Source organism: Chanodichthys erythropterus, chromosome 13, assembly GCF_024489055.1.
Source record: "Chanodichthys erythropterus isolate Z2021 chromosome 13, ASM2448905v1, whole genome shotgun sequence".
Classification (NCBI taxonomy): domain Eukaryota; kingdom Metazoa; phylum Chordata; class Actinopteri; order Cypriniformes; family Xenocyprididae; genus Chanodichthys; species Chanodichthys erythropterus.
The window spans coordinates 33,464,131-33,491,847 of record NC_090233.1 but is presented as its reverse complement, the minus strand read 5'-3'; the positions used below and the strand labels follow the sequence as shown (position 1 = coordinate 33,491,847).

Here is a 27,717-nt window from a genome sequence, read left to right as displayed (position 1 = left end):
GTTTCAATTTCATTTACGACACAACTGTCGTGAATGCCTCTGCGTACTAAAAAAAAAGTCTTGCCGCTCTTTAGTATAGGCTAAGTTTTACTCTTTTTGAATTTGAAAACTTAGGTCGCACACATGACCAAGCGGAGAGCAGAGAACATTTTGCCTTCCGAAATTCCCATTAAAAGAAGTTTTCGTTCTCTCTCCAACATTGACAAACCTGTCGTAGGTGTGAATGTGGTCCAAAGCGCTAAGCCATCCTCGTTATTGTCATTCGTTGGACAGCACTGCAGGAAAAGACCGAAGTATCTCGAAGACCCACTGGATACCGACAACCTACCGAGAAAAGTGGCTGCAAACAGGGTTGATTCAGTGCTGGCAGATAAGAACACATGCAAGTCTAGAACATTCGAGGATGCTGGTAGACCTGTCACGCGACGCTCATCTTGCGCGCGTCAAATGGAGTCAAATAAACAGCCAGAAGAAGAAAATAACCTTACTGCAGGAGACAAGGTAAAGTTTTAAACATACTAGTGCATGCACCTGAGAGCAAAGTGTTACTGTGTGGTGTCCCGTAGAATGCTGTGTAATGATGGCAAATGAACATATGGTGGCAGTACATGATCACTATGTTATCAGTCTACAATCTTTCTTTCTTTGACTATGAAACTTTCAGGTACTTTTATCATATTCTATTAATAATTCTTTCTGTTGGTACATGTGCTTGCTGTAGTGGATGCTTTGGGTGTTCAGCTTTGATTATATCCCACTAGGTGATGCACACAGACGAGGACCTCTCTCCATTCAATTCCTTCCAGTTCTGGCGGGTTCCACTTCCTGAGTTGGATATCTCTCTATTGGAGTCTGAACCCGCAACTGGGTCTTACACAGCCTCTTTCGCCAAAGACTTAGAGGCGATGGAAACCTGAGGAGATCGCCAGTGCACAGTGACAGGCTCGTTGTTGTATAGGTGTTGCCAAATTACCTGACTGAACACGATGAGATGATTCCCCTGATCTGCACTAGATGAATGTATGAATAAAGCCTTGTGCTTTGTATAGTTTGGAGGCCTCCAGCAGAAGCTTTCGTTCTGATGGAAACACATCACGGTCATGTGACCTCATTCCTCTTCTACATAGGTCATGTTTTCAGAAGTGTGAACGCATAATGCTGCATATTGGACTGATCATACATGTTTTGTTGTTGTTTTTCTGTCAGTATTGGAAAAGCAATTGACTTTTGAAGGTAACACAAGTCTTTTGCTTGGACTGAGCCTGATTTTTTGCACTGTTTATGGTGTTCAGTAGGTATTAGCCAATTTTATTCTTTAGTTAATGTTGTTTTTATAAAATTTGGGGCTGTGTTCCTTTCTTCTGAACAACATTATATTTTTGACAACAGTATGTGGTGCTTCTGAACTTGGTAGAAGGAGCAAGTGCTTTGTATGTTCCAGTGACCTGTAATTGCAGTGTTTTTGAAATTGCCCAACAGCAATAAAATGTCTCTCTTTTTTTAATACATGATACTGGCTTGCTTTACATTGTCTGTGGTGCCTGTCTGATTTCATGATTCATCTTTTTGACATGGTGAAGTACATTATATTTACCCTTTACAGTTGAACTACTACTGTACATTAAGTGGTGTAATCTCTTTCCTCATTCTTCATCCAAAGGAAGTGAGTGACATACCTGTTTCCACCCTGTTGTGTCAGGTGCTCTAGACCTTTGTTCTAGGAGGGAATAAGGGCTGAGAGCATGCCAGCTTTATCACGGGATTGCATCGCCACTGATCAGCGTGCAGAGATAACCCTGCTTTAAGCCAAGTTTTGATACTTTGTCCCATTTAGGTGGTCCTCTGGGAATATCTGTAAATTGGATGTACATGAAAAATGAAAACAACATGCGGTCTTGTTAGGGTTTAAGCTAATGAAACAGCTCAGTACTTTAGAGACATTTTATGGATCTGTTCAAGACCCAATATTGAGTTCAATGTAGAATTTGTTGTCCTGTTTCCAATTATTTAGTATACTGGACAAATTTGTTTCAGACAACTGGTGTGTGGCAACAGGGCAAGTTCTGGCTCAAAATTGACTGGGACCTAGAAATACTATCAGAAATGGAAGCATGTGAGAATCAAGCTCCACACCTCTGATGCCAGGTGAGGTTTTTTTTTTTTTTTTTAATTGTTTAAATGAATACAAATTTTTAAGAGCCTAAATGGATATATGTGCACAACAGTATATTTGAGGGTGGAAAATAAATAAATAAATAAATTTTATATATATATATATATATATATATATATATATATATATATATATATATATATATATATATTACTACCGCTCAAAAGTTTGGGATCGGTAAGATTTTTAATGTTTTTAAAAGAAGTTTTGTCTGCTCACCAAGGCTTAATTTATTTAATTAAAAATACAGTAAAAACAGTAATATTGTGAAAAAATTATTACAATTTAAAATAACTTTTCTATTTGAATATATTTGACAAAGTAATTTATTCCTGTGATGCAAAGCTGAATTTTCAGCATCATTACTCCAGTCTTCAGTGTCACATGATCCTTCAGAAATCATTCTAATATGCTGAATAGTTCCTCAAGAAATATTTGTTATTATTATCAATGTTGAAAACAGTTGTGTACTTCTTTTTCAGGATTCCTTGATGAATAGAAAGTTCAAAAGAACAGCATTTATCTAAAATACAAAGCTTTTGTAACATTTTACATACCGTTCAAAAGTTTGGGGTCAGTAAGACTTTTTTTTTTATTTTTTTTTAAGAAATTAAAGAAATTAATACTTTTATTCAGCAAGGATGCATTAAATCAATCAAAAGTGACAGTAAAGACATAATGTTGCAAAAGATTAGATTTCAAATAAACACTGTTCTTTTGAACTTTCTATTCATCAAAGAATCCTGAAAAATATTGTACAGAAATATTTTGTACAATTGTAAACAATAAATGTTTCTTGAGCAGCAGATCAGCATATAAGAATAATTTCTGAAGGATCATGTGACACTGAAGACTGGAGTAATGATGCTGAAAATTCAGCTTTGCCATCACAGGAATAAATTACTTTGTAAAATATAATCAAATAGAAATAATGTAATATAATATTTCACAATATTACGTTTTTTATTGTATTTTTAATTAAATAAATGCACCCTTGGTGAGCAGACAAAACTTATTTTAAAACAGTAAAAATCTTACCGATCACAAACTTTTGAGCGGTAGTGTGTGTGTGTGTATATATATATATATATATATATAATACTCTACCGCTCAAAAGTTTGGGATCGGGATATATATATATATATAATATATAATGTGTAGCCTATGTATGCATCAATCCGATTTCATAAGATATTAAATAAGATCAACAACGTCAAATTGTCAGTAAACTTGGTGGGCCAATGTAGGGTCGGAAGCATGCAACGTTTCATCCGGTTTGGACAGAAGAAGGCGCTATAACTGTGTGAAACAATTTACATACCACTAGTGCATCTGAATGGGACGGATTTGGTGTTAAAACAATTATTAGCTTTTAATACTAGTATTGTAAATATGAATAATCGTGAGCTTATCTGCAAATAAACCCTAAGACTGGTACTTACAACTATGTTTGCTACTTACAATGCAGCAATTAACATTTTCATAACTAAACATTGTTTATTTGTCAAAATGCGATCTCGTGACTGAGGTTTGGCCTGACGTCGGTTTCCATCGTTTTCGCTCCTCCTTAAAGTCTGCGCGCATTTAGTTAGTCATTCACGAACACATTATTTTCCCTTTTCGCTCCGCTGCTCCTGAAACCAGTGCAAAATCATATAACACTTAAAGCGAGAAAAAAAAAAATCATTTCCATCTCATGGCATCTGAAAAATATTTCGAAACAGATACTGGAAGGAAGTCAAGAATGAAGTTACATTTGTTATGTTATGCAACTGCAATTGGTCTCTCTTGAACAAGAACAAGCTTCCCAGAAAGAAACATGTTAAAGTTCCAGTTGCGTGTCCACACTCGACACTTACAGCCCTTGGTAAGCCCACCCACTTCCTAGCTAATCGTACCTCTTCAATTATGCACGTTTAATGCTGGAATAAAAATACACTGAAGTTATGGGAAGCATGACTGGGAAAACAAGACTATTACACAGGTAAATAAAGCGCTAAGCTTAACGCGTGTTATCTGAGGTAGGCTAATAGCTGCCCTTTTGTATGAAACGAAAAGTTATATCCTACAGGGCTTTTTTCTAAGGCATGTTAAAACTTGTGTTTCAGTTATCTCATCCCCCATTCCGCACAGGACTGTTGTTTTGTATGCGTATAGTTAGAAGAATTTGCGACCTCAAACGCACGAACGTATTTCTGACATGATATGTTTATATGGCTCTTCGGGTTGTAGTACAGTAAGTAAAAGTATCACTGTTTTGGTTGAGGACACCCTCCACCCTTTTATTCCTTTTCCTTTCTTCGGCTAGATGGCGGTATTCTAAGTTAGGAATTTTGCTTCTCAAGTCTCATAATTTCACCTAATAATTCCCGGAAAAGGATGTATGTAAGTAATTTTCCACCTCACGCTAAAGCATTGTTTTTTGTCTGGCAAAGATCTGCAACGCTGAAAGTATTCAGGACCGCCTGAAAGTATTCATGACTGACTGACTCTACTGTAAAGGAGATTTGAGGAGAAATGGTATGTTACATCACACACACACACACACACACACACACACACACACACACACACACACACACACACCTGGTTTACGATCTTTGTGGGGACTCTCCGTAGACGCAGTGGTTTTTATACTGTACGAAATGTATATTCTATCCCCTTACACTAATCCGGGTAGGTTAGTGTAAGGAGATAGAAGGGGATAGGATAGGTTAATAATTTTAATATGCTGTAATTTTTATATTTTCTGTTTTCATTTTCATTTTAGTTCAGTTTCATTTAATTTTGTGATGTTTATGTCATTTGTATTAGTTGTTTTAATAGTCCTATCTAGCTTTATTATTTATTATTTCATTTTTAGTTTTAATAATTTAATATTTCAGCTTCACTTTATTTTATTTCAGTTAGTTGCCAAGTCAACATTTCTATTTTTTTTCTAATATTTTATTTCACATTTATTTCAATGAATAATATAGTTAACAATAGATAGTTAAACATAAAAACACACATGGCCTATTATTATAATAATAGTGATAACTAAGACAATATTATGATAATAATATTATAATATTATCGTAACTCATAATAGTAGGCCTATAATATGACAAACATTATACAACTGTTTTCCCTTCAGTCTAGACACACTTGGATCCAGGCTACTTTTAACAAGAGAGAATGTGTCAAATTTCTGCCAGCCTCACGTGATCATCACAGGTGTGCTTAATAATCTTGGTTCTCATATCTATTTATTATCTTTTAGTGATGATAATGTGAGTTTATCAGGTGTAATATAGTTTTTTTTTCCTTAAAAGACCATTTGCAACTTTTACTGTTTTGCAGGTGTTATCCAGTGTGTCAAGTGTGCCAAAGCTTAGTAAGGTAGTATTTATTTTGATCATCAGATTCAGTACATACATTCTCTATTTATTTATTTTTCCTTCTTTTTACGTAAAAGCTCAGTCATGGAAATTTGTAAAATTCTTTAGAAATCAAGATAAAATCAGGGATAAACGTGCATTTTTATATATATATATATATATATATATATATATATATATATATATATATATATATATATATATATATATATATATATATAAAATTGTTTTTTTTGGTTTAAGAATTCGTTCCCATAATGCATCCACGATATACCTATTTTTTTTCTGCTGTGTCATGTGCGGAGCTCCATATAGTCATGCACACTTTGTACTTGCACTCTTTGTGAGTGCAATCTCTATAAAATAATTAAATTCCTTATCCACTAATCATGACTGGAAAAGTCATAGTAATTCACTGGTCAAAAGCTGTTGGAAACCTGATGATATGAAGTTTCAACATTCTCAAAGAGACATGGCTCATGTCATCTCTGTCTTCAGATGTTGTTGTGGGAGGCTTATCGCGGAGCATGTGTGTCCGTACTCTGGCTTGCTGGGACATGGCCCTGGGCCTGACTCTGCTGATGAGGAGGAGTGGTCAGTGCTGCGGCACACCAGCATCAGCCCCACCGATGCTTTCGGATCGCTGGACTTCCAGGGCAGCACAAAGCGCACATGTCGTGCCAAGGTTGGTGCATACATGGACAAAAAACTTGTCATCTAGATTCCTATTAACAGTGCATATATAATATAGAATCATGCATAGTAAATAAAGTGCTGTTTTCTCTACAGTATGTGCGTCTGTCCTGTGACACTCCACCTGAGCTGCTGGTGCAGCTGATGCTGAGAGAATGGCACATGGAGATGCCCAAGCTGGTGATTTCTGTGCATGGAGGGACCGATAGCTTCCCTCTGTCTCCGCGGGTGTGTCAGGCCTTCAGCACTGGGCTCATCACAGCTGCAGAGAGCACTGGAGCATGGATACTGACTGACGGGATCAATGCAGGTTTGTGTTTATGAGTGCTAGTGGTATATGTGGAATGCACTTTAAATGTTTGCCATCACACTATTTTCTAGTGAAGCAATTATATGTAGAAGTACAACTTCTTTGGTATCAAGGAGAGTTTATGCATACCTATAGTTCATTATGACCTTATCAGTGTTATTGTAGTATTATTTATATACTATTGTAGTATTTATTAATATTAATTAATTTTATTTCAGCTTTTTTTTAATTACTGAAAACAAGTTTTAATAGTTTTAGTTAACAATAAAAGTAACAACTGGATATTATTTCTCCTTGCTTCCAGGTGTGTCTAAGTATGTTGGTGATGCTGTAAAAATATATGGGTCACATGACCACAGGAAGAGGAATGTTGTAGGGATCACACCCTGGGGGATTATTGAGAATAACAGTGACCTCATAGGCCGGGATGTAAGTTTTTTTCTTTTTTCTTTTTTTCTACACTATATTATTGAATTATATTGCAAAGTACAGTGGGATTTGAGGTCAGTGGAATTCAAAATAAGATTTAATCCTGAGAAGCAAAGAAATGTTATGATATAAAACAAATATTTAAAATTCTGCATTTCTGAGTAACTGAGAAAATAAGTGCATTTTTGACATTGATTATTGGACTCTTTGTACCGATGGTCAGATGTTACAGTATATCTCTTTAGATCATTCTCAAATACTACTGGAAAACATGATCATCAGGGCCCAGTTGTTCAAAAAGTTTATTTGGATAAGCATGAAAATCCCATGTTTTGCTATCCATGATCAGGTAATCCAAAAAAGCATCCAGATACACACTTTTTCACATTACCAAATCTGGATTACCAGTGTTCCAAATGGGTTTACATTTCACAATGTAGGCTACTAGTAAAAAAACAACAGGTAGTAGAATCAGTGTGGGTCACTGTAATTTAGTTTAATTTGAAGATAAATATTTTTTAAAAAATTTTTTTAACAAATCAGACCCCCTACAGAGGCACTAAAGTGCAAGGTGATGGGAAAAATGATATGGGAGAAAAATTATATATTTTAATGTTTTTGTATTCTCTCACAAAAGTTTTGTTCCCCCAAGAAACTTTGTGTTAATTCAAAAAGAACTCAAAAGTTTGGAGAGTGAATGCAAAGTTTCTTGAGAGAACGTAAAAGCATTAAAAATCATTTTCCTCCCATCTCATATTTTTCCTCCCAATCACCATGTCCCTTTAGGGGCTCTGTAGCCCCTCATGTGACTCAGAACAAAAACAAACAAATATACATTCAATAAGGGAAGTTAGAAACTTGGTTAGAATCTACTTTTAACTGGTTTACCTCTGATGAATGTTTCAATGTAATTTAGAGACAGCGATTAAAAAAAAACGCTTAAATTTAAATATATTTTTTGTTTGATATTGACAGCTGTTTGGGGGATTATTTAATGGCACCAAAACTGAAAGCCTTGAAAGGTTGCCCAATGTCTACGTCTAATTAATTTCTTTTAACAGTTAAACTAATCAAGAGCAAAATAAAAAATATAAGTGTGTATATATTACATGATACAAAGGATTTGACCAGTTTTAAAGTTTTAGTACATTTTTGTGTTTTGAAATCCTCCCTTCTACTGGGATCAGGATAATCCTTTTTTTTTTTTTTTTTTTAATCAAAGGCATCCCAATCTTACTAAAAAGTTTTGAACAACACAAACTGACAATTTGATCCCAAGATTGGATTTTGTGATCTAATCTGATTTCCGAATCCTTTTTTTTCCTTTTTCTTATGAACAACCCATTTTCAAGATTTTATCTGATAGAGAAATACGACCAGATTAGAGTTCATGCGGGTCAAGTCCTGCTGTCATTAGTGCAAAATGGGGACAAACCAAATATTCTGAAATATAATTTATTCAATTCAACTTCTCACTTAAATGTTTATACTGATAATATAATTTGACAAAAAGCATTAAATTATAAACATTTTCAATAGAGAATTTTCACTAGCGGCCTCAGACTTTGGATGTGTGTAATAAAACAACATAATATTCTGAGTTTTGTTGTTTGTGTTGTAATGCATCTAGTTTGTTAATTATTTTTAAATGTTATTTTGTTATATAATCATTTCCTGTATTTTATTCTGTGTCTGCTATATTGATGTTGGGGTTTATGTTCCTATGTCAGGTTCTGAGGCACTACCAGGCTCTGGGTAATCCTCTGAGTAAACGTGCCAGTCTGAATGGCATGCATTCACACTTCCTGTTAGTTGATGATGGGACTATGGGTAAATCAGGTTGTCAAATAGACCTGAGGAAGAGACTAGAAAGGCATATACACTTTCAGAAGATCCACCCTAGTAAGTGTTTTCACTCTTTGATCTCTGTCTTTAAGTTAAATGATATGTGCATGTGTGATGTGTTTGTGTGTGTCCATTTTAGGGCTGCCTCAGCATGTGCCTTTAGTGTGTGTTGTAGTCGAGGGGGGTCCTGCCATCCTCTCTGTGGTGCTGGAGTATGTGCGCAGAAGTTCTCCTGTGCCTGTGCTGGTGTTTGAGGGAACAGGCAGAGCTGCAGACCTGCTGGCTTTAATACACAAACAAACAGCTATAGACAGGTGTGTCTGACGTAAATGTGTATGAAGTTAATATAGTTTAGGTGCTATTATAATGAGTATTTTGACCATTGTTTCTGTGTATGGCTTGTAAAAATATTTGTCACAGAAAGTTAGATTCCGATATTAAAGAGGATGTCCTGCTGAGGATTCAGGATATGTTTGGTGTGGAGAGACCAGAGTCCACCGAACTCTTCAACATACTTATGGAATGCATGGAACATAGAGAGCTTGTAAGTTAAATAGCATTATTTTAGATCTCTTTGGAATACTTGATTCTGACTGGTAAATTATGGCATTCATCTGTCAAGTATTCATAGAATAACAGCTAAACAAAATGTAATAAGCTTCATATCTAGATCCTGATCACTCTAGTGTTTATTTAATCTGTCTGTAAATGTTCTCCGTCTTTTTCACTGGATAGATGATGACGGATTACTTGATCTTTTTGATTATGTGCTCACCAAAATGTTCTGACCCATCAAAGAAACATTTTTAAAATAAGGTGCTAAAATAAAAAATGTACTCAGTCATTTCAAATAGTGGCATCCGTCTTGGTTTCACCACTCTCAGGAGATACCGATCAGTTTATTTTCAGATTCTAATCGTAAGTTCAGGAAATGTTATTCAGTTCTAACTATCTTGAACTCCTCACTCATCAGCAAAGTTCTTTTCCTCTAAACTATGAACCTAGTTCAACATATTCCAATCCCCTTCTGCATTTCTTTGGCTGTTTCCACCTCTTCCGTCTTCTTCTTCCTCTCTCCTCCTACTTGGCGGTAAACACTGGTTGTTTTGTGTGATAAGATGCCTGCTGTGTATCGGTCTCTGTCACTATGCCGAAAGCTCTGATGCTAAGCCTTCATCAAACGGAATGTTGTAGTTTACCACACCCATCCCACATCTCTGAGCTTCTAAATTGAGAGAGAACAGAATAATTGGAATGATGGCGCATGAAACGTATTTCCATATTAATCGAGTAGAAGGGATTAATTTGGTCCCCAGGCATACAGATTCTTTGATTGGGTATGAATCACTCATGTGAAGACGAAATGCCAAAGGCATGTTAAGAGAACAACATCTCCTCTGGGTGTCTTATAGAGTTACATGCATTTATATATTGGCATGGGATGCTGGTGGGTTCATATTAATACCAAACAAAATAAATAACTGCTGGCTATATTGAACACGACACAACAGCAGTGGTACTAGTTTAAAAATCTGTTTTAATGCTGACCATCTCAATGTTTCATTTTAGATCACCATTTTTGACTCAGAATCTGAGGAAATTCAAGAGGCAGATGTTGCAATCCTGTCTACATCACTGAGAGGTATGTACAGTAATGCTCAATAATAATTATCATATTATTTATGTATATATGAATAGTGTGGTAATTCCCTCAAAAAATGAAAATACAGGTACCAGAGCTTCCCCTGAGGAGCAGCTGAGTATCACATTGGCCTGGGACAGGGCTGATATCGCAAAGGAACACATTCTGGTGTACGGACAACAGTGGCAGGTAAAGTAAACAAGTTATGATTTTACAGCCAGGATTAAGGCTTTTATAAGTTAAAACAGATGTGTATAATCCAGCTTTGGATTTTGTAGGTGGGATCTCTGGAGCAGACCATGTTGGATGCACTTTTAATGGATCGTGTCAGTTTTGTGAAGCTGTTGATTGAAAACGGCATGACCATGAACCACTTCCTGACCATCTCTCGTCTGGAACAGCTCTACAACATAGTAATTCTCATTTACCATTTACATGAACCTTTTGTCTCTGATATAAGTGAGTATCTCTGATCCTTCTTATGTTGAATATATTTGTATTTTCTAGCATAAAGGCTCATCAGATCATTTCCTTCGACACATCATTGAGGATGCCAAACAGGTTTGTGTAGAGTAAAAATCTGTTCTGCATTCTGAATTTCATAGTTCAAGGGTTGTCAACTGGTAAATTGTTTTGTTAAACAAAAAATCTGATATTAAAATAACTTGATTAACTGAGCTTTGCCATTTTCAGAATGTATTACATTTTAAAATATCTTAAAATATTTAAAGTATAATTAAATATTTATAATTATAATTAAATATATTAAATTAAATAAATTAAATTATAGTAATATTTGATAATATTCCTCTCCTTACTGCCTTATAATTAAATAAATACAGCATTTGCGAGCATAACAGCCTTCTTTCAAAAACATAAAAAATATTACCAACCCCAAAATATATACTATATACGTACTATATAAAGTGTTTGGCATGGTAACGGGTATGAAAATGTTGAAATGTTTGGTCTTGGCGTAATAGATCTGCTATACTGCTGCTGCTTTTATTGCTGCTGCTGCTGCCGTATGTTATTTGCTGCTGTTGCTGCAGAGCAAGTACGGGACTTATGAGCAAGTAAGACATGCTACTGCTGTGCAATATAGCATACATGAATTACCTGTAGCAGATCTATACAGGTGGAGCTGGGGAAGGTGGAGGGTTTTTGAAAGAGAGTTGCACTGCTAAGGCAAATGCTACCCATGTATTTGAAGGTTGAGCGTGCAAGCTCACTGGTGGCTACTGATACAGCAGGGACTAGTCAGCTGTGTCCTATAGATAATGAAGTGATTACGAGCATGTTGAGTTAGCTTACGCCATCTAGAGTTTCATGGCAGAACTTTGTGTTTATGTTAATGATAATTATTTGAATGGCTTTGCAAATGTAACATCAGTATGTAAATATATATTAATATGATAATAAATACATGTTATAGTAGGTCATGCTTAAAATGTAACTCTCAGTTTTTGCTGCATTTATCGATCCATCAAGAGGCCCATGACCTGAATAAGTGTTTCCATATGCATTTTCTGTGTTTTTTTGTAGACTCGTCTGCCTGCTGTTTATAAGATCTCTTTAATTGACATCGGAATGGTGATTGAATACTTGATTGGTGGAGCTTATCGAAGCACATATACACGCAAGAGCTTCAGAGTCATGTATAGTCGCTTCCATAGCCCAGCTAAGGTCTGCCTCCTTTCTGCCATCCAGCTGCTATATAATGACAAATATATTGTATGTTGTTTGTGTTATTTAACTCTGACATAGTATTATTGATCTCTGATGATTCATTCATATAAACATTTTTGCCAATAACCATACATTTCTGTGTTTTGAAATCTTTTGGCCATGAATTTTCATTTTCTTTAGACATTATCTAACATAAATGTAATGATCTATGTTGATCTGGGATAGGAGGGTGGTAAGGAGACATCCAGCCCCTTCAGCAAGGCTAGGAAAGCAGCTAAAACTCCAGAGGCCTCCTCATCTCGCTCCCATTTCCACAGAACCGCTCAGCCGTTCAGACACCAGGTCCTTTGTACTTCTTCATTCTGTTCATAGACGCAACAATGAGTCATGCACTTACGAATACGTTCACAATCATTCCATTTATTAAAAACACCCAGAATTATGTCTTTGCAGGAGGGTGCGGTAGCACCTCAGGACCAGAAGTCAGCCCAGAGCCCCGACTTTGTATGCACTTTTAACGACCTGTTTGTGTGGGCAGTGCTCAAGCATCGGCAAGAGATGGCGCTGTTCCTGTGGCAGCATGGAGAGCAGGCTATGGCCAGGGCGGTTGTAGCCTGCAAGCTCTACCGCGCTATGGCAGTGGAAGCCAAGGAGAGCAATATGGGTGACAGCATGGCCGAGGAGCTGAAGAAGAAGTCTTTGTCAGTTTGCGTTTTTCCTCATTCCAAAGCTAATAACAAACTCCATGTGCTAAATGTAATGGAGATTGCATTGGATTAGAAGGAACTGTATTTCAAAAGATTAAGCTGAGTTTAAAGATTTTGTGTTTGAAACTTGTCTGCTGGTTAAGAAGTAATGTGATTGTACTGATCTCTTAGAGAGTTTGGACAGCTGGCTGTGGATCTCCTGGATCAGGCTTTCAGAGAGAATGAGCGCATGGCGATGAAGCTGCTGACATGGGAGATGAAGGACTGGAGTAACTTCACCTGTCTGCAAATGGCAGTCTCCTCAAGACTCAGGCCCTTTGTGGCTCACAACTGCACTCAGATGCTCCTCACAGACTTGTGGATGGGACGCCTCAACATGAGTAAGAACTCCTGGTTCAAGGTGTGTTGAATTGCCTGATAATTGTCTAAAAAGTGTGACTTCAGTAACATGGATAAACTTATATAGCTTAGCGTGGATGAAGCATTTTTTAATAGTTCATTTTCTGAGTTACAAAGCTGCAGAAAGGTTAAATCTCTGTTGAAATTGATTGCATTTAAAGGTGGTGTTTACTTGGAAAATGCAGGTTTAAGTCTGGCTTGCAACATGTTTTGATCTTACTACAGAAGTTTCATTCGTTGCTGTAAGCTCCATGGTTCAAAGAGGCAAAAATAAAACTAAGAAATTACTCAGGGGGGTCAGCTTTCCTAGAAGCTGAAAGGAAGTGACACAAATAACTTGCATTTCAAACATATTTGTCAAGCTGGCAGCCATGTGCCTACAGATTTAGAGATTTACCATATATACAGAGTTATTTTATTTTCTTTCTTTTGACATTTACCATTTTACAGCATATTTGTGACCCAGATCTGTTTTTTAATGGCTGTTCCCCAAATCCACATCCTTTCATGTCCAGATTATTGCCAGTATTCTGATGCCTGTGGCCATTCAGATGCTAGAGTTTAAGAGTCAGGCAGAGATGTCCCATGTTCCTCAGCCCCAGGAAGCCTTGCAGTTTGGGTGGGACCCAGGAAGCCCTGGGGCATCAGAGCAAGAAGGGGCAGCAAATGCAGTAAGTAATCTAGACAGACTCACTGTAACGATACATTTACGACTCTGCTGACACATTACACTCGAATTATGTTTCTGCAGCAGGGGAGCCCATTCAGTTTGTTAGCCTGATTCAGACTGACCACTCTTTTTGACTGACTATTTTATCAAAAGAACAGAATAAAGAGAGTCATTAATTTGTAAATCAAACTACACTGGTCATGCTGCATAAATTACAGTAAAGCTATTCTTTACAAGAAGTGGCTAGATACAATAAATAACTACATTTAAATCTTTATCTGTCTCCCTAACTAACCTAGCTAATTCTGTGCAGGAACTTCAATTGGCGATTCAGCTGGCTCATTTGCCTGAACTGTCCAAATTAACCGATTCACTAGAGGGCTGATAGTTGTCATTATAGATTTCATCCTTGGTGTGAACAACCCTTCATAGAGGATAGTTTGAAGAGTTTGTTTCTTTCCTCAGCTCACGCTGCTGCAAAATTGCTTGCGCAATACAACGTCAAAAAAATGTACACAGGAATGCCACATTATTACTTACTGAAAAAAAGTTACCCGTTACTGGAAAAAATTGCGCTATTTTGAAAACTGGTAAACTAGTCATGCTATGACCTCACTACTCTCAGTTAGTCAATCCCCAATACTGCTGCAAACTTACTAACACACTACTCACTCTTTGACTTCTTATGGCACATTGTGTAATTTACATTGACAGTGGTCTTTCTCTAGATTCAGGGTGATGAGGAGAAAGGGAGCAGATGTCTTTGCCCCTGGACCAGGAAGGTGTATGACTTCTATACTGCTCCGGTGGTCAAATTCTGGTTTCACACAGTAGGTTTCCCCTTAATTCCCCAGAGCTTTCCCCATTCTTTCATTACACCCTCTCGCTCCATCTTTCACCGTTTTCAGCCTTTCATTTCTGAAGATCTGCTTTGTCCACACAGATGGCATTCTTGGGTTTCCTCATGATGTTCTCTTATACTGTGCTGGTGAGGCTGGATGAGAAACCCAACATTCAGGAGTGCTTAGTCATAACTTACATCCTGACCATGGCAGCGGAAAAAGCTCGAGAGGTAAAAGAAATATACAGTATGACATCATCAATGTCTGCTTTTGTCTGTGAATGGTTGGCTCAGTGCCCTTTGCAGCTGTTCGGGGCAATTAAAGAATAAAACTTATCTTAACCAAGCTGGATTCCAAAGGTCTTCTGGAAGGTGCTATCTCTTTCTGATTAGGGTGTTTTCAAGTTGACCCTGAGAATGCCACTGTCCAACTCCCCCATCCTCTGTTATCTATGAACTCAGCAGCAGTTCATTGGTGGGAATTATTAACAGAGTTCTGCCATTGACTATATGTTTGAGCAATTATTGTATTTTGGTTAAATACTCTGAATAACAGTACAAAATGAATTCTAGAAGAATTAAGTACAATAATTTAAAACAAACAAAAATTATTTTTTTTTAAATCAGCAGCAAAATAGTGATAATATTCAAAAGCAGTCCAATGAATATGCGACTACATATAACTTGTAAGGATTTAAGACACAAAATATAAAAGACATTTGTTTGAAAAGCACATTATTTATTTTAATTTATTTTGTTAGGCTATTCTGCTATTTTGAAGATATTTCTTAAATATTTGGGATTCTTCATTAATAGAATTTACTCCTAAATTTTTATTAATGACCCATATTTTACATTGAAAATTATGATCCAACACTGTACAAAACTGTTTATTATACAAAAAAGGATAGATGGATGGATGGTAGCTCTGTCCACAAGGGTATCTGCTCCAACAAACATCCTTAATATTACTGTGAGGTGCATAGGCCTAACAAAATGCTAAATTATGAGCATGACCTATATGTCATTTTAGTGTTCATGTGCTCAACAGATACTAATTCACAGTAACCATCATAAACAAACTGGCTAGCTTTTACCAAGTGAAAGATGACTTTGTGCCACAATACAGTACTGTTTGATTTCTTGCATAATATTGTACGTGAATGACAACAGGAAGTGTTTTTTCTTTTAGATTGTTAGGAACATTCCATTTAGCATTTTGTTTTCTCTGCTGTCTACGACACTTTAGAACAAACCTGCTAATCAACTTTGGTTCATAACCAACCAGTTGTGAGCCACTGATTGACATATTAAGTATATTATGTTGAGAGTTATGATAATGGGTTCCATGTGTCTTCTAGGTGTGGGTTTTGGAGCCAAGGAAGTTGACTAAGAAGTTGAAGGTGTGGTTCAGTGAGTACTGGAATATCAATGACTTCATGGGCATCCTCCTCTTCTTGGTCGGGGTCTCCCTCCGGTGGCATCAAGAAACACGCTTAGCCAGTCACATTGTCTACTCTTTGGATTTTATCTTCTGGTCTGTCAGGCTTCTGGACCTGTTCGCTCTGAATCAGCATGCAGGACCCTACCTAACCATGATCACCAAAATGGTGTGTAATTTAAATGTATTAGTAAATAAGTCTTCCTACAACATTTACCATGTTTTTCTAAAAAAAAACCCTCAAAATTAAAAGGTTTTTTATAACTTTGAGATGTATTTCACAGTAATAGATAATATAATTCAAAATGTATATTTTGTATATTAAATTAATGTCTTTTTCCCACAGATGAGCAATATGTTCTATATCGTAGTCATTATGGCGATTGTGCTGGTCAGTTTCGGCACGTCCAGGAAGTCTATCCTGTCCCCTGATGAGGATCCATCCTGGAGACTGCTCAGAGATGTAGTTTTCCAGCCCTACTGGATGATCTTTGGGGAGGTGTATGCTGGAGAAATTGATGGTGAGTAAAACAAAAACTGATGTGAATAAACCTTTTCCCACAGTTTGGTTGTCAGGCCACTCTTCACATCTTGTTTATGATTTACTCTATTATTCTTATTTTGTAAGACATTTTCTATTTTATATTCTATTGTGATCATCCTTTTTGTTTTTGCCAGCCTGTAGTAAACCTGAAACCTGTGTCCCTGGAGCCTTCCTCACCCCCTTCCTGCAGGCTGTGTACCTTTTTATTCAGTATATCATCATGGTCAATGTACTCATTGCCTTCTTCAAGTATGCACTTCATCTTCATCTTTAAGACTTGTTATTCACTCACATATTTTCATCTGTTTCCTTGTGTGATAATTTTTTCTTTTGAGTTGTTGCACTTATATACGCCATGTGATCCAGATTGGAACATCGTTGATGTATTGTTGAGTCTTGGTTGCTTTGTGATGGTTTAACCTACTTTGCCTTATTATCCACTTCACAGCAATGTTTACTTTGACATGAGCTCCATATCCCGTAAGCTGTGGAAATATAACCGCTATCGTTACATCATGACCTATCAGGAGAAACCGTGGCTGCCACCCCCTCTCATCCTTCTCAGTCACATGACTCTGTGTCTCAGTTCAATGTGGCAAAAGCACACCAAGGCATCCAAACGTGGAAGAACTGGTCTGAGTAAGTGCGTGTTTTTATGTAATTTGTTTTATTAACCATCATAGCCCTCTGTTATGTCTTACAAAATAAACACACACAAAAAAAAAAAAATCCAGCAGACGTGGATATGTTCAGTATTACAATAGAACAAACACAAATAAAATACATATTGTTTGTTGAATGTTACCTTACCTTACAAATTATGCACAGTATTCTTCACTGCATGATTATTGTGATCAGAGTTTGACTAAGAAGCAGATCTGTTTATTAATGCTGTACATTTTTGTTCTGAATTCAAAATTATTTCTAAAAAATGTTGAAGAAATAAATTAAAAAGACACTATAGTTGCACCATAGTCAAAATAATCTACAAAATAATAAAAAATTACATTCAGAGTCTCAAATTGATTTTTGCACAAAAATGAATGTATATTTGTTATTGATCCTATTCAAAAATAGAATGTACTGTTGTTTCTTAAAAATCCTATTTTTATATACATTTTTATATCACATACGTAGTTAAGTGTATTGCTGGTTCTGTATGTTTACAGAATTACTCCTGGCCCCCAATGATCTGAAGAAATTGCATGAGTTTGAGGAGAAGTGTGTCGCTGGATATTTCAGAGACAAAAATGAGAGTCAACAAGGTAGCCAAATCAACCGGATTCGCTCTGCAGCTGACAAGTGAGTACATCTCCCAGTAGTCATTTGGATGCAGCAAGAAATTACATCATTTTTGTTTTAGTTAATCTATCAGTTGATTGAACTTTCTTTATGAAGCATCTGAATTCCCATTTAAATCTATTACTTTTACCTTAACTGGCTGGTGTAGAATAAAAGATCTGATAAATATTAGGGGGGCTAGACCAGTTAAAACTTTGAAAATTAATAGTAGGGCCTTGAAATCAATCCAACATCTTATTGGTAACCAATGAAGGGATGCTAAAAAAGATTTTTTGCATATGAGTGACCATTTTTAGAGAGGGGCCCCAAGTAATTAGAGATTAGAGCTAAGAGGGACAAAAACAACATCAGTTTTGCTCTCATTTAAGTGGAGAAAATTCTTAGCCATCCAGCCATTTACATCTTCTAGACTCTTACTAATGTTGAAACAGGACCTATCAACCGGGTGTAATGGGACATGCAATTGTGTGTCATTGGCACAACAGTGGTATGCAATCTGATATTTTCTAAAAATTCCCCAAAAGGTTTTGGTTGTCTTAAATGGAATAGTAGAATAGTTTGTCTTCTATGATTTTTGTTTCTAGGGCTGAAGAGATGGCTGGAATATTAGCTGAGGTTGCTGAGAAGGTCAATATCATCCAGGACAATCTGCGCACTTTAGATGGTCACTTGGGTCAGTTGCAAGACTTGTCTGCATTAGCAGTAGACACTCTAAACCTCCTCTCAGCCACAGACAATCACCAGCAAGAAGTGGCCCGTCTTGGTCAGAGCCAACCAATTACATGTCGCCATGAGCAAGTGTCCCATAGCTGCTGTCTCCGCGTTGGTGGAAGTGTCGCGCCCAGCCAAACGCTTCCATCTCCAAAGCATTACCGGAGTATGCCACCTTCCCTGCTCCGAGGTTTGGGGCCTGGCCGACAGCGTCCTTCCCTGGAGTTGCCACCAGGGAGTGTCGGACCCTTTGAGGTCAGGAGCAAATGCATGTTGGCAAACCCTGAGGAAGAAGATTACAGTTTTAGGTGGCCCCTACAGCGTGGCGATTCAAGAGAAGGTGTATCAGTGGAATGCCATCTCTCTTTACCTCACCTATGCGCTGGATGGAGGGACAAGGGATCTGGGGAACCATCACGTGCCAGTTCTCCCACCATGCCTTTGATGAGGGACTTCCAGCTTCAACCCAGCCATGAGGAGTCTATGGAGGAAGAGGACGATGAGGATGACTTGCATGCGATATCCAGAGCCTCCAGCCACACATTCCTGCTTGCGGACTCCCAGAGTGATGGAGACAGAGCAGTTGGGATCAGAAACCCGGCATTCTACAGGCTTGATGATGGCGAACACTTCACAAGACGTCAAGGACTTTTAGGCAGGAAATGGGCCTGTGATCTGGAGCAGAGCCGCTCACTCTCAGCTAGTGTGGAGACTATGGCCATGCCTGATACAGCAACATCAGAGCATGGCAGACAAACACTTCTGATGCCTCCCCAACATAGCTATGACCAGAGAGGTATAATGGATTCACATGATAACAATGTCCTAAGTAACAACCTCAGTTTCTGTTTAATAACCAGTTTATGTCTATCTGTAATCTGTAGGATTGTCTAAGATCTTCAGGAGGCAAAAATCATTTGGTAAAAAGTCCATAAAGACTAAAGCAGGAACTCCTGAAACTGTAAGCCATCCTGCTGTGTCTGTTTTATTTGATTGTATGCAAGTTTTCCACTAGTGGTGGTCTTACATGTAGCACTAGTGATGGACATATGGTCTCCTCTTAGGTAAAACTAGATGAAACACGGGGATGCATGCATGAGTTTGACCCACGCAGAAAAAGGAAGAGGAAAGTAAAAGGCCTATTTGACCGAAGATTCAGAACCTCAGTCAGTCTAACCCAGCTGAGTATGTTTTTTTTAAATACATTTACAGTGAAATGTTGGGTGTTTTTAAATTTCTAATGCCCAAGAATACCACTGAATTATGATAATCCCCTTGCGAAGGAACCCCTGTTTTGTTTTGTTTTGTTTTATCATTATTTATTTTTGCTCTGAACTTTTCCAAGTTCCCCAAAACCCCTGGTATATGTCACAAAAACACAACAAGGCACATCTCTTTGCTCAATTGCTTGAAATTTAACAGTCTGCTTAGAATCTGCTTTTCGAAATTATTCGTTTTTATTTCTTATTTCTGGAAATACTGGCACAAATGAAATGACACTCACACACAAAGTGACACTGGGATCATTTTTAATTTTATTTACTAGATGTTGACCAAGTGGATTTCACAAAACTGGCCCCATCATGGCTGGTAGGTTCACCTGTAGTGCTCATATCATGAAGGTGATTTGATTTCTTCCCTGTTTGTGAGACATTTGATTGGCTGTGTTATGATCTCTACACAGAACACTGTGAGTCCCGGGCAGCCACTTCTAAGCAGCTGGGCCAAGTCTATTAGTCAAAGGCCATCGTAAGTTCGGTTTTTGATTTGATGAGACATTTTAATTCATCACAGGAAACATTTTTAACTATTCACATAATTTCTCTACTTCTTGTAGGGTAAGCAGTATGACACAAGAAGGTAATTGTACTTTATATTGTAAGTCCGTTTATGATGTGAGTAAATTACATGGGTTTGATTTTGTTGAAGGACATGTGTTTTGTGTTCTCTATGTCTGATGTTAGTAAGGAGCTCTACATTTAAACTGACAGATGATTTAGGCCAGCATTACTCAGGTGAGTATTACCTTATATATATATATATATATATATATATATATATATATATATATATATATATATATATATATATATATATATATATATATATATATATATATATATATATATATATATATATATATATATATATATATAATTATTATTATTTTTTTTATATGGTTGATGTCTTTTGGTTATTTATTTATTTATTTATTTCCTTCCAGCAATGGAGAGGAATAACCTAATGAGACTGGCTCACTCTATACCATTTACCCCTGTGTCTTTATTGGGTAAATAATCAAACCATGGTTTTATTTCACCAGTAATAGACAGATTTGGCTCTTTTCATAAATGTCCTCTGCTCTATTCAGGTGGCGTTGAGGTCTGTATTTATACACTGGAGGAGACGGAAGCAATGTCCTCTCTTGGAGATAGGTCCTCTAGCATCTCCACCTGGCTTCAGCATGGACGTACAGCTGTTCTTCAACCATTAGCCCACCAGGAGGTGCTGGATGGGGGTCTGCGCAGGGCCACCAAGGTGGTGTGTACCTGGGCTGAGGGTGATGTGTTAAAGCTGGGCTCAGTGTATGTGGTCAAAGCCTTCAGGCCAGAGGTGATTCGCATCTGGCAGAAAGTGTTCCCAATTAGCACTTCACTTCATCTCTGTCTGCGGGTACATCTTTTGACATTTTGAAATATTATGAACAGATGTGTAAATAAACTGTAAATTCTGCAATTGATACAGTTATGTAACTTTTATTGTCTGATCATTTTATTGATCTATTGATCATCACCTATTATCTACAGACAGTATATGTACGGTATATGCACTACCAGTCAAAAGTCTGGAATATTTTTTTTTATTATTTATTTATTTATTTATTTATTTATTTTTAAATGATTTTGAAAGAAGTCTTTTATTCTCACCAAGGCTGCATTTATTCAATGGAATTTAAAATTTTACAGTTATTACAAATTATTACAATTTAAAATAACTGTTTTTAATTTTTTGTTTTATTAAATGTAATTTATTCCTGTGATGCCAAAGCTAAATTTTCAGCATCATTACTCCAGTCTTTAGTGTTGTGTGATCCTTCTGAAATCATTCTAATATTCTGATTTGGTGCTCAAGAAATATCAGTGTTGAAAACAGTTTTTGCAGCTTAATATTTTTGTGGAAATAAACCATAACACACCATTCAAATGTTTGTGGTAAGTAAAAAAAGGGAGAGAAATTAATACTTTCAATTCTGTTATTTTGAAATTTCTTTGTAAAAAAAGTACCAGTTTCCATGAAAATATCAAGTAACAAAAGCTGTTTTCAATACTGGTAATAAGAACCATTATTAGTAATTAAGCTCCAATAATAATTGATAATGACTGAGCACCAAATCAGCATATTAGAATAATTTCTGAAGGATCATGTGACACTGAAGACTGGAGTAATGATGCTGAAAATTCAGCTTTGCCATCATAAGAATAAATTACATTTTTTAAGAAAATAGTTATTTTAAATTCACAATATTACTGTTACATGACAATATTACTTGAACAGCAATTAAAAGTAATATTTATTATTACATTATTTCTTCTTTGTTAATTATTTATAAATGTTAATTTATTTTCTGATAACGATCATAATTATTATTCTCTTTGCTTCTCTATTGAATAATTCCTCTCCAACCTGTAGGAAATCCAACAACAGAGAGCAGCACAAAAACTCATGCAGCGGTTCAACCAAGTTAAACCCAGCAGTGTTCCCTACAGTCCTAGGTCAGCATTATAAATTCTTTCTGTCTGCATTATTATGATGATAAAAAGTTGATTTTACCATTACTATGTATACATAAGTCCAAGCATGTGTATGTGTGCAGGTTTCTGGATGTCTCCTTGCTGCACTGGCGCTCTGACGGCCAGTGGTTGACTGTTGAGAAAAACATGAGTGGTCATTTCAGGAAATACAACAATAATACCGGAGAGGAGATCTCGCCCTCTTCTGGTCTAGAGGAAGCAATTCTAGCATTCTCTCACTGGACATACGAGTACACCAACAAGGAGCTGCTAGTGCTGGATCTACAAGGTATAAATAAATTTACTCTAAGAGCTTGTATGATTGTTATTATTGGAAAATGGATTCTGTTGGAAAGTTGATGAGCTGAATTTTTGTTCTTGGCTGAAGGTGTGGGAGCGGACCTCACTGACCCCTCACTGATCAGAGTAGATGATAAAAGGTAAATAAGCACAACAAATATGTAGCATCATAAATGTTTAAATTTATTTACTAAAATGGGAAATGTTTACTCTGCTCCTAAGTGAATTTTGCTCTTGTTGTAGCTCCTCTGGAGAGATGGCATTTGGACCTGCTAATTTGGGTGATGATGCAATCCAGAGCTTTGTTCTCAAGCACACCTGCAACTCCTGCTGTAAGAAGCTCGGTCTCTCAGGTGAGGTAACACTCATGTCACGGGTTGAGGGCTGTAACTTTCAGTATTCGTTTATTTTTTACTTCCTGCAGTGGCAGATCTTGCAGATACGTCCACATGGCATACCTTCATGTTTCCAACTTTAGAAGTGATTTGATAGTTCGTTTGAAAAGAGCAAACTTCAAAATGAACAGGAAAAGCCGTCTAATTAAGCCTGAAGGTTTAGAAAAAATTGTAATGAGGCAGAAATTATTTCATTTCCATGACAGCAAAGGCATGCAGAAGAGGGGCGTGGTTTCCTTTGTGGCATGTGGAGTGTTCTCTTTGATTACATATTTAATAGTTCTTTGTGCGTTAGAGAGTGTTGACTTTGATTAGATATTAATTACTGTCTCATGGAAGACATATGAGATGCCTGTTGTTTGTATCAAGAGGGAGGCTTTGCTTCAGAAGTACAGGGATAAAAAATAAACAAACAAACGAAAACCACTCCGCCACATTTGTTTGATATTTCAAAGGTGCTTTGTTTTTTATTCGTCTTGCGTCCCCTCCAAGAACCACATCAAATCAAAACAAATTATTAATGTACAATCCACAAATTTCATTTTGGATCTTAAGAAAAGCATCTCTTTGTGATAAATTATGTATATGTATCGCAATTGTGTATAATGTGTTTGGCTTTTTAGATATGAAGAGTTTCAGCAGCCAGAGGAAGTTGGTTCCTGCCTTTGATGAGATGAGCAGCACAGTTTAACCTCTGTCCTGGAAGTAGACTTTATCAATATCCACAGAGGGTACACAAAGACTGTCCAAGTCACAGCTCAGTTTCCATGGGAACTCGTCATCTTCACATCCTGTTTCATTCTCTAATCTCAAATTTGCAGTTTTTACAGACTAAATAAATATATATATATATATATATATATATATATATATATATATATATATATATAAATATATATATATATATATATATATATATATATATATATATATATATATATATAAAAAGCTGCTCAAGGTGACAAACAATCATTTGTGTTGTTTATAGCTAATGCTTGTTTATGATAAACAGTAATGTGTGGTGCAACAGTTGATAAGGGACGTCTGGTTTCAAAGAACTGACATTTTTCTATTTCAGCTTTTTTTTTTTATTAGTTTATGTCAGTACCTATATATATAATGTAAACATTGTTTAAAATATATTTTTATGTTTAAAGAGAAACAAATAAAATATAATATGCAATGCCCTGAAACCCACCACAATCACATGAGCAAATGACTGCTCTCTCAAAAGCGCTCAAACCATTGATACACTGATGGTCATGCAAAACCTATTTCCAGGGAATTTAAAAAAAATAAATAAATAAATAAAATAAAACCTTTAAAAATGTAATAATTTTATAAGGAATAGTTTTACTCCGATTTGCTCAGTACTAAAATACTATCACACACTTAGTTGTTTTCAAAATAGCCTTTCTGTATAGTTGAGGTCACAAGTTTATCTTGCAGAATCTGCAAAATGTTAATAATTTATAAAAATAAGAGGTATCATAAATTGCTTATTGCATTTTATGTAGTACTGCCCTGAACAAGCTTCTTGTTTTTTTACATAATATATAGTCCACAAGACAAAATAATAGTTGAATTTACCCAAATAAACCATGTATGTTTTGTGATAGTTGTTCAAGAGTCCCTTGTTTGTCCTGAGCAGTTAAACTGCCCACTGTTTTTCAGAAAGAATCCTTCACTGACTCTTTCCATCAGAGACTGTATGATATTGAGATCCAAGGGACTCATACACAACTATTACGAAAGGTGCAAACATTCACTGATGCTCAAAAAGCTTTTGATCATCCTGGTAATTAAGAATCAAGTTTTAAGAAACAATATGTACAATTTTGAACTGGGTCTTTTGTGTAAATTCAGTTATTATTTGGTCATGTGGTCTATATAAACATATTTTACGTGAAATAGCTTGTTTTAGAACAGCAGTACTAAATAAAAACAAAATGCAATTTTTATGATCCCTCTTACTTTAAATGCAGATTAAGGGTAAACTTATGACCTCAACAGTAGGCTACATATATTTAATATTCCCAATTCCATTGACTGGTGCAATGAAGTAGTTTCTTTTTCTTGCTCAAGGCACATTAGAGAAAGTAATGAAAATATTTTAAATGCATTTTATTCAAAACTAATATATAAATTCATTATGATTTTAAGTGAATTATTCTAAATTTGCAATTTGCTTGTGAGTTCAATCAAAAACCAATGAATCAAGCTTAACCAACTACACTCTAAAAAATGCTGGGTTAAAAACAACCCAAGGGTTGGGTTAAAGGGCACCTATTATGCCCTCTTTCACAAGATGTAATATAAGTCTCTGGTCTGGTCAAGTTTCAGCTTAAAATACCCCACAAAGTTGACCCTATTTGGGGTGAGCAAAAACATGCCTTTTACTTTATTACTATATTGCTGGCTAAAAAGATAAATCCAAAATTGGTTGAAAAAAATGGCTGGGTGAAAACAACCCAATCCCTGGGTTTGTCCATATTTAACCCAGCATTTTTTGAGTGTATGCAATCCTAGATCTGGGCCTGCCAATGAGTGCAAAATATAATTCAATATGTGTTGTTTTACCAAAAACAAACAAACAAACAAACAAATAAAATCTACACATCCTTAAAACAAGATTTTTTTTCAAGATAATATATATTGAAGTTAATTTTTCTTAGCCCACTGGCAAAAGTCTTTTTGTTTAATGCTATTTATTTTATTTTTTTTCAATTTATTCCATACGATAACTGCATGGTAATGAGACTAGTTCTCTGAATATATATTTCATTTATTTATTTATTTATTTATTCAAAGTTTATTTTAAAATGATTTTTAAAAATGATTCAAGCATAAATCTAAACATTATTATTATTATTATTAATTTTCTCTTATCTTACACATTTTTGCTTCTAAAATAAATGTGTCTTGTTTTAAGGATGTTTTGATAATTCTATTGGAACACAAGAAATGAAGACGAGATTGCATCCATAAAATGTTCTTTATTTTTTTTTTTTATCCCACAAAGAAATGTCTACAAAAGCCATAAAATATAGAATTTAACAAAAATCACTTAAGTCCTTCACTTAGTATATACAACATGGAGGAGACACTTTAAGGTCTTGATTAATCAGTACTTTTGCATGTCCATTCCACAATGCTTGCACCTCGAGCTCAAACACCCCCTCCCCCCCATACATACAAGTACAAGCAGACAAATTCAGTCCATCACACAAAGTGCTATTCACCCATCTCTTATAGACTGTTTTACAATCAAACTCACATATATACACACATACACACATATGCTCACACTCACACAATTGGCAAGTTAACAGAACCCCACCCTCCCATGCTACATGTGCTTTACTTGTATTCTGGACATGTGCTAAAGTTCTGTCAATCAGAGCCCGTTCTCCATGAACAACAAACAGTTGGTTGTCTGAATATTCACACTTGCATCTGAATTCCACTTTTTGATTGCTTCTCAAGTAAACAAGTTGTACAGTAAAGCATCTACCCCATATGCCATTCAGCTTCACTTCACACTAGCTATGGCACTTGAAAACAAAAATGTTTCGTTTACATATTTAGTACATAAAAAGATTCTGCACGCTAAGTACAGTCTTAAGGGTTTTGGTAACAGATGCTACCTTTGTTTGTTTTTGTTTTTTTTTTCACCCAGGGAGACAGACACATTCTGATTCATTAATTAACCCAAAAAAAAAAAAAAAAAAAAGGAAAGAAAAAAAAGGAAAGAAAAGAAAAGAAGAAAAGAAAAGAAGAAAAATAGAAATGTTTAGTATGCATCAGTACTTCAGTAGAAGAACGTACTTTAACCATCTGTGGTCGCACGCGAGTTTATAACTCAAAAACACACACAGACATCTGTTATTTCCTTCATGTTAAGTGTAGGACTAGTTTATGCCTAGCCGATATATTAAAACGGGTCTAGCAGAATCTTCAGTAAACTTTGAAGGACCAAAACATTTAACATACGCAAGCGCAGATGCGAGTGCTTGGTCTACGCATTGACAGCCCAAAGAATACTTCGGCCTTCCGCGTTCAGCGACATTCCGCTGAAAGCTGTTCGTGTGACGTAATTTTCGTCATAAAGAGGGTCCGCGTGCACGTGCAGTTTTTTGACCGCGCGGACTGTGCGCGTACAGCTGCGCATGTGCGAGTGACTCGCTCTTAAATTGATCTGGCGGCGGTAACAAGACTCAATGGAGAGATAAAGTTACATTCAGGTAAATTGCCACAAACAAACAGACTTTAACTGTAGCTCTGCCATGACAGACCCTCTCTAATTCGCGCCATAATAACGCCCCACGCGGCGACAGCTAATGGAGCTTGCGTCTGCGGTTATATACTTGCGTAGAGTATGTTTTGACCTTTAGTGCCCTTATATTATTATACACAGTAAGAAATACTTTGTGCTTATGTCAGTGTGTGCGAACA

General features: G+C 36.2%; 2 protein-coding genes across 9 annotated transcripts; both read left to right on the top strand.

Moving 5' to 3' along the window:
• Positions 1–1,511, top strand: wu:fa19b12 (uncharacterized protein LOC560551 homolog). Its single transcript, XM_067405845.1, has 2 exons — positions 1–501; positions 762–1,511. Exons 1-2 carry the CDS (start codon positions 124–126, stop codon positions 915–917), a joined length of 534 nt encoding a protein of 177 aa, XP_067261946.1. The 5' UTR covers positions 1–123; the 3' UTR covers positions 918–1,511.
• On the top strand, positions 378–25,934 carry trpm6 (transient receptor potential cation channel, subfamily M, member 6). Of its 8 annotated transcripts, XM_067405841.1 has the most exons (41): positions 378–501; positions 2,035–2,145; positions 4,609–4,693; positions 5,310–5,389; positions 5,516–5,554; positions 6,052–6,238; positions 6,343–6,556; positions 6,861–6,985; positions 8,716–8,887; positions 8,970–9,144; positions 9,251–9,374; positions 10,400–10,472; positions 10,561–10,661; positions 10,751–10,885; positions 10,980–11,033; positions 12,018–12,158; positions 12,387–12,503; positions 12,615–12,862; positions 13,040–13,268; positions 13,783–13,938; positions 14,666–14,767; positions 14,881–15,009; positions 16,140–16,388; positions 16,566–16,740; positions 16,898–17,012; positions 17,212–17,402; positions 17,933–18,065; positions 18,650–19,572; positions 19,661–19,737; positions 19,841–19,961; positions 20,323–20,366; positions 20,461–20,525; positions 20,614–20,636; positions 20,741–20,791; positions 21,001–21,066; positions 21,148–21,449; positions 22,467–22,549; positions 22,651–22,856; positions 22,956–23,007; positions 23,111–23,220; positions 23,886–25,934. In XM_067405841.1, the coding sequence occupies exons 3-41, from the start codon at positions 4,691–4,693 to the stop codon at positions 23,951–23,953; spliced, it is 5,658 nt and encodes a 1,885-aa protein (XP_067261942.1). In that variant the 5' UTR covers positions 378–501; positions 2,035–2,145; positions 4,609–4,690; the 3' UTR covers positions 23,954–25,934. The 8 variants fall into 8 exon arrangements, 7 of the variants coding, with proteins under 7 accessions (XP_067261942.1, XP_067261944.1, XP_067261945.1 ...); XM_067405842.1 differs by lacking the exons at positions 378–501; positions 2,035–2,145 and adding an exon at positions 3,858–4,157 and having other exon boundaries at positions 21,148–21,317; XM_067405839.1 differs by lacking the exons at positions 378–501; positions 2,035–2,145 and adding an exon at positions 3,861–4,040.
• Positions 25,935–27,717: the final 1,783 nt, after the last annotated feature.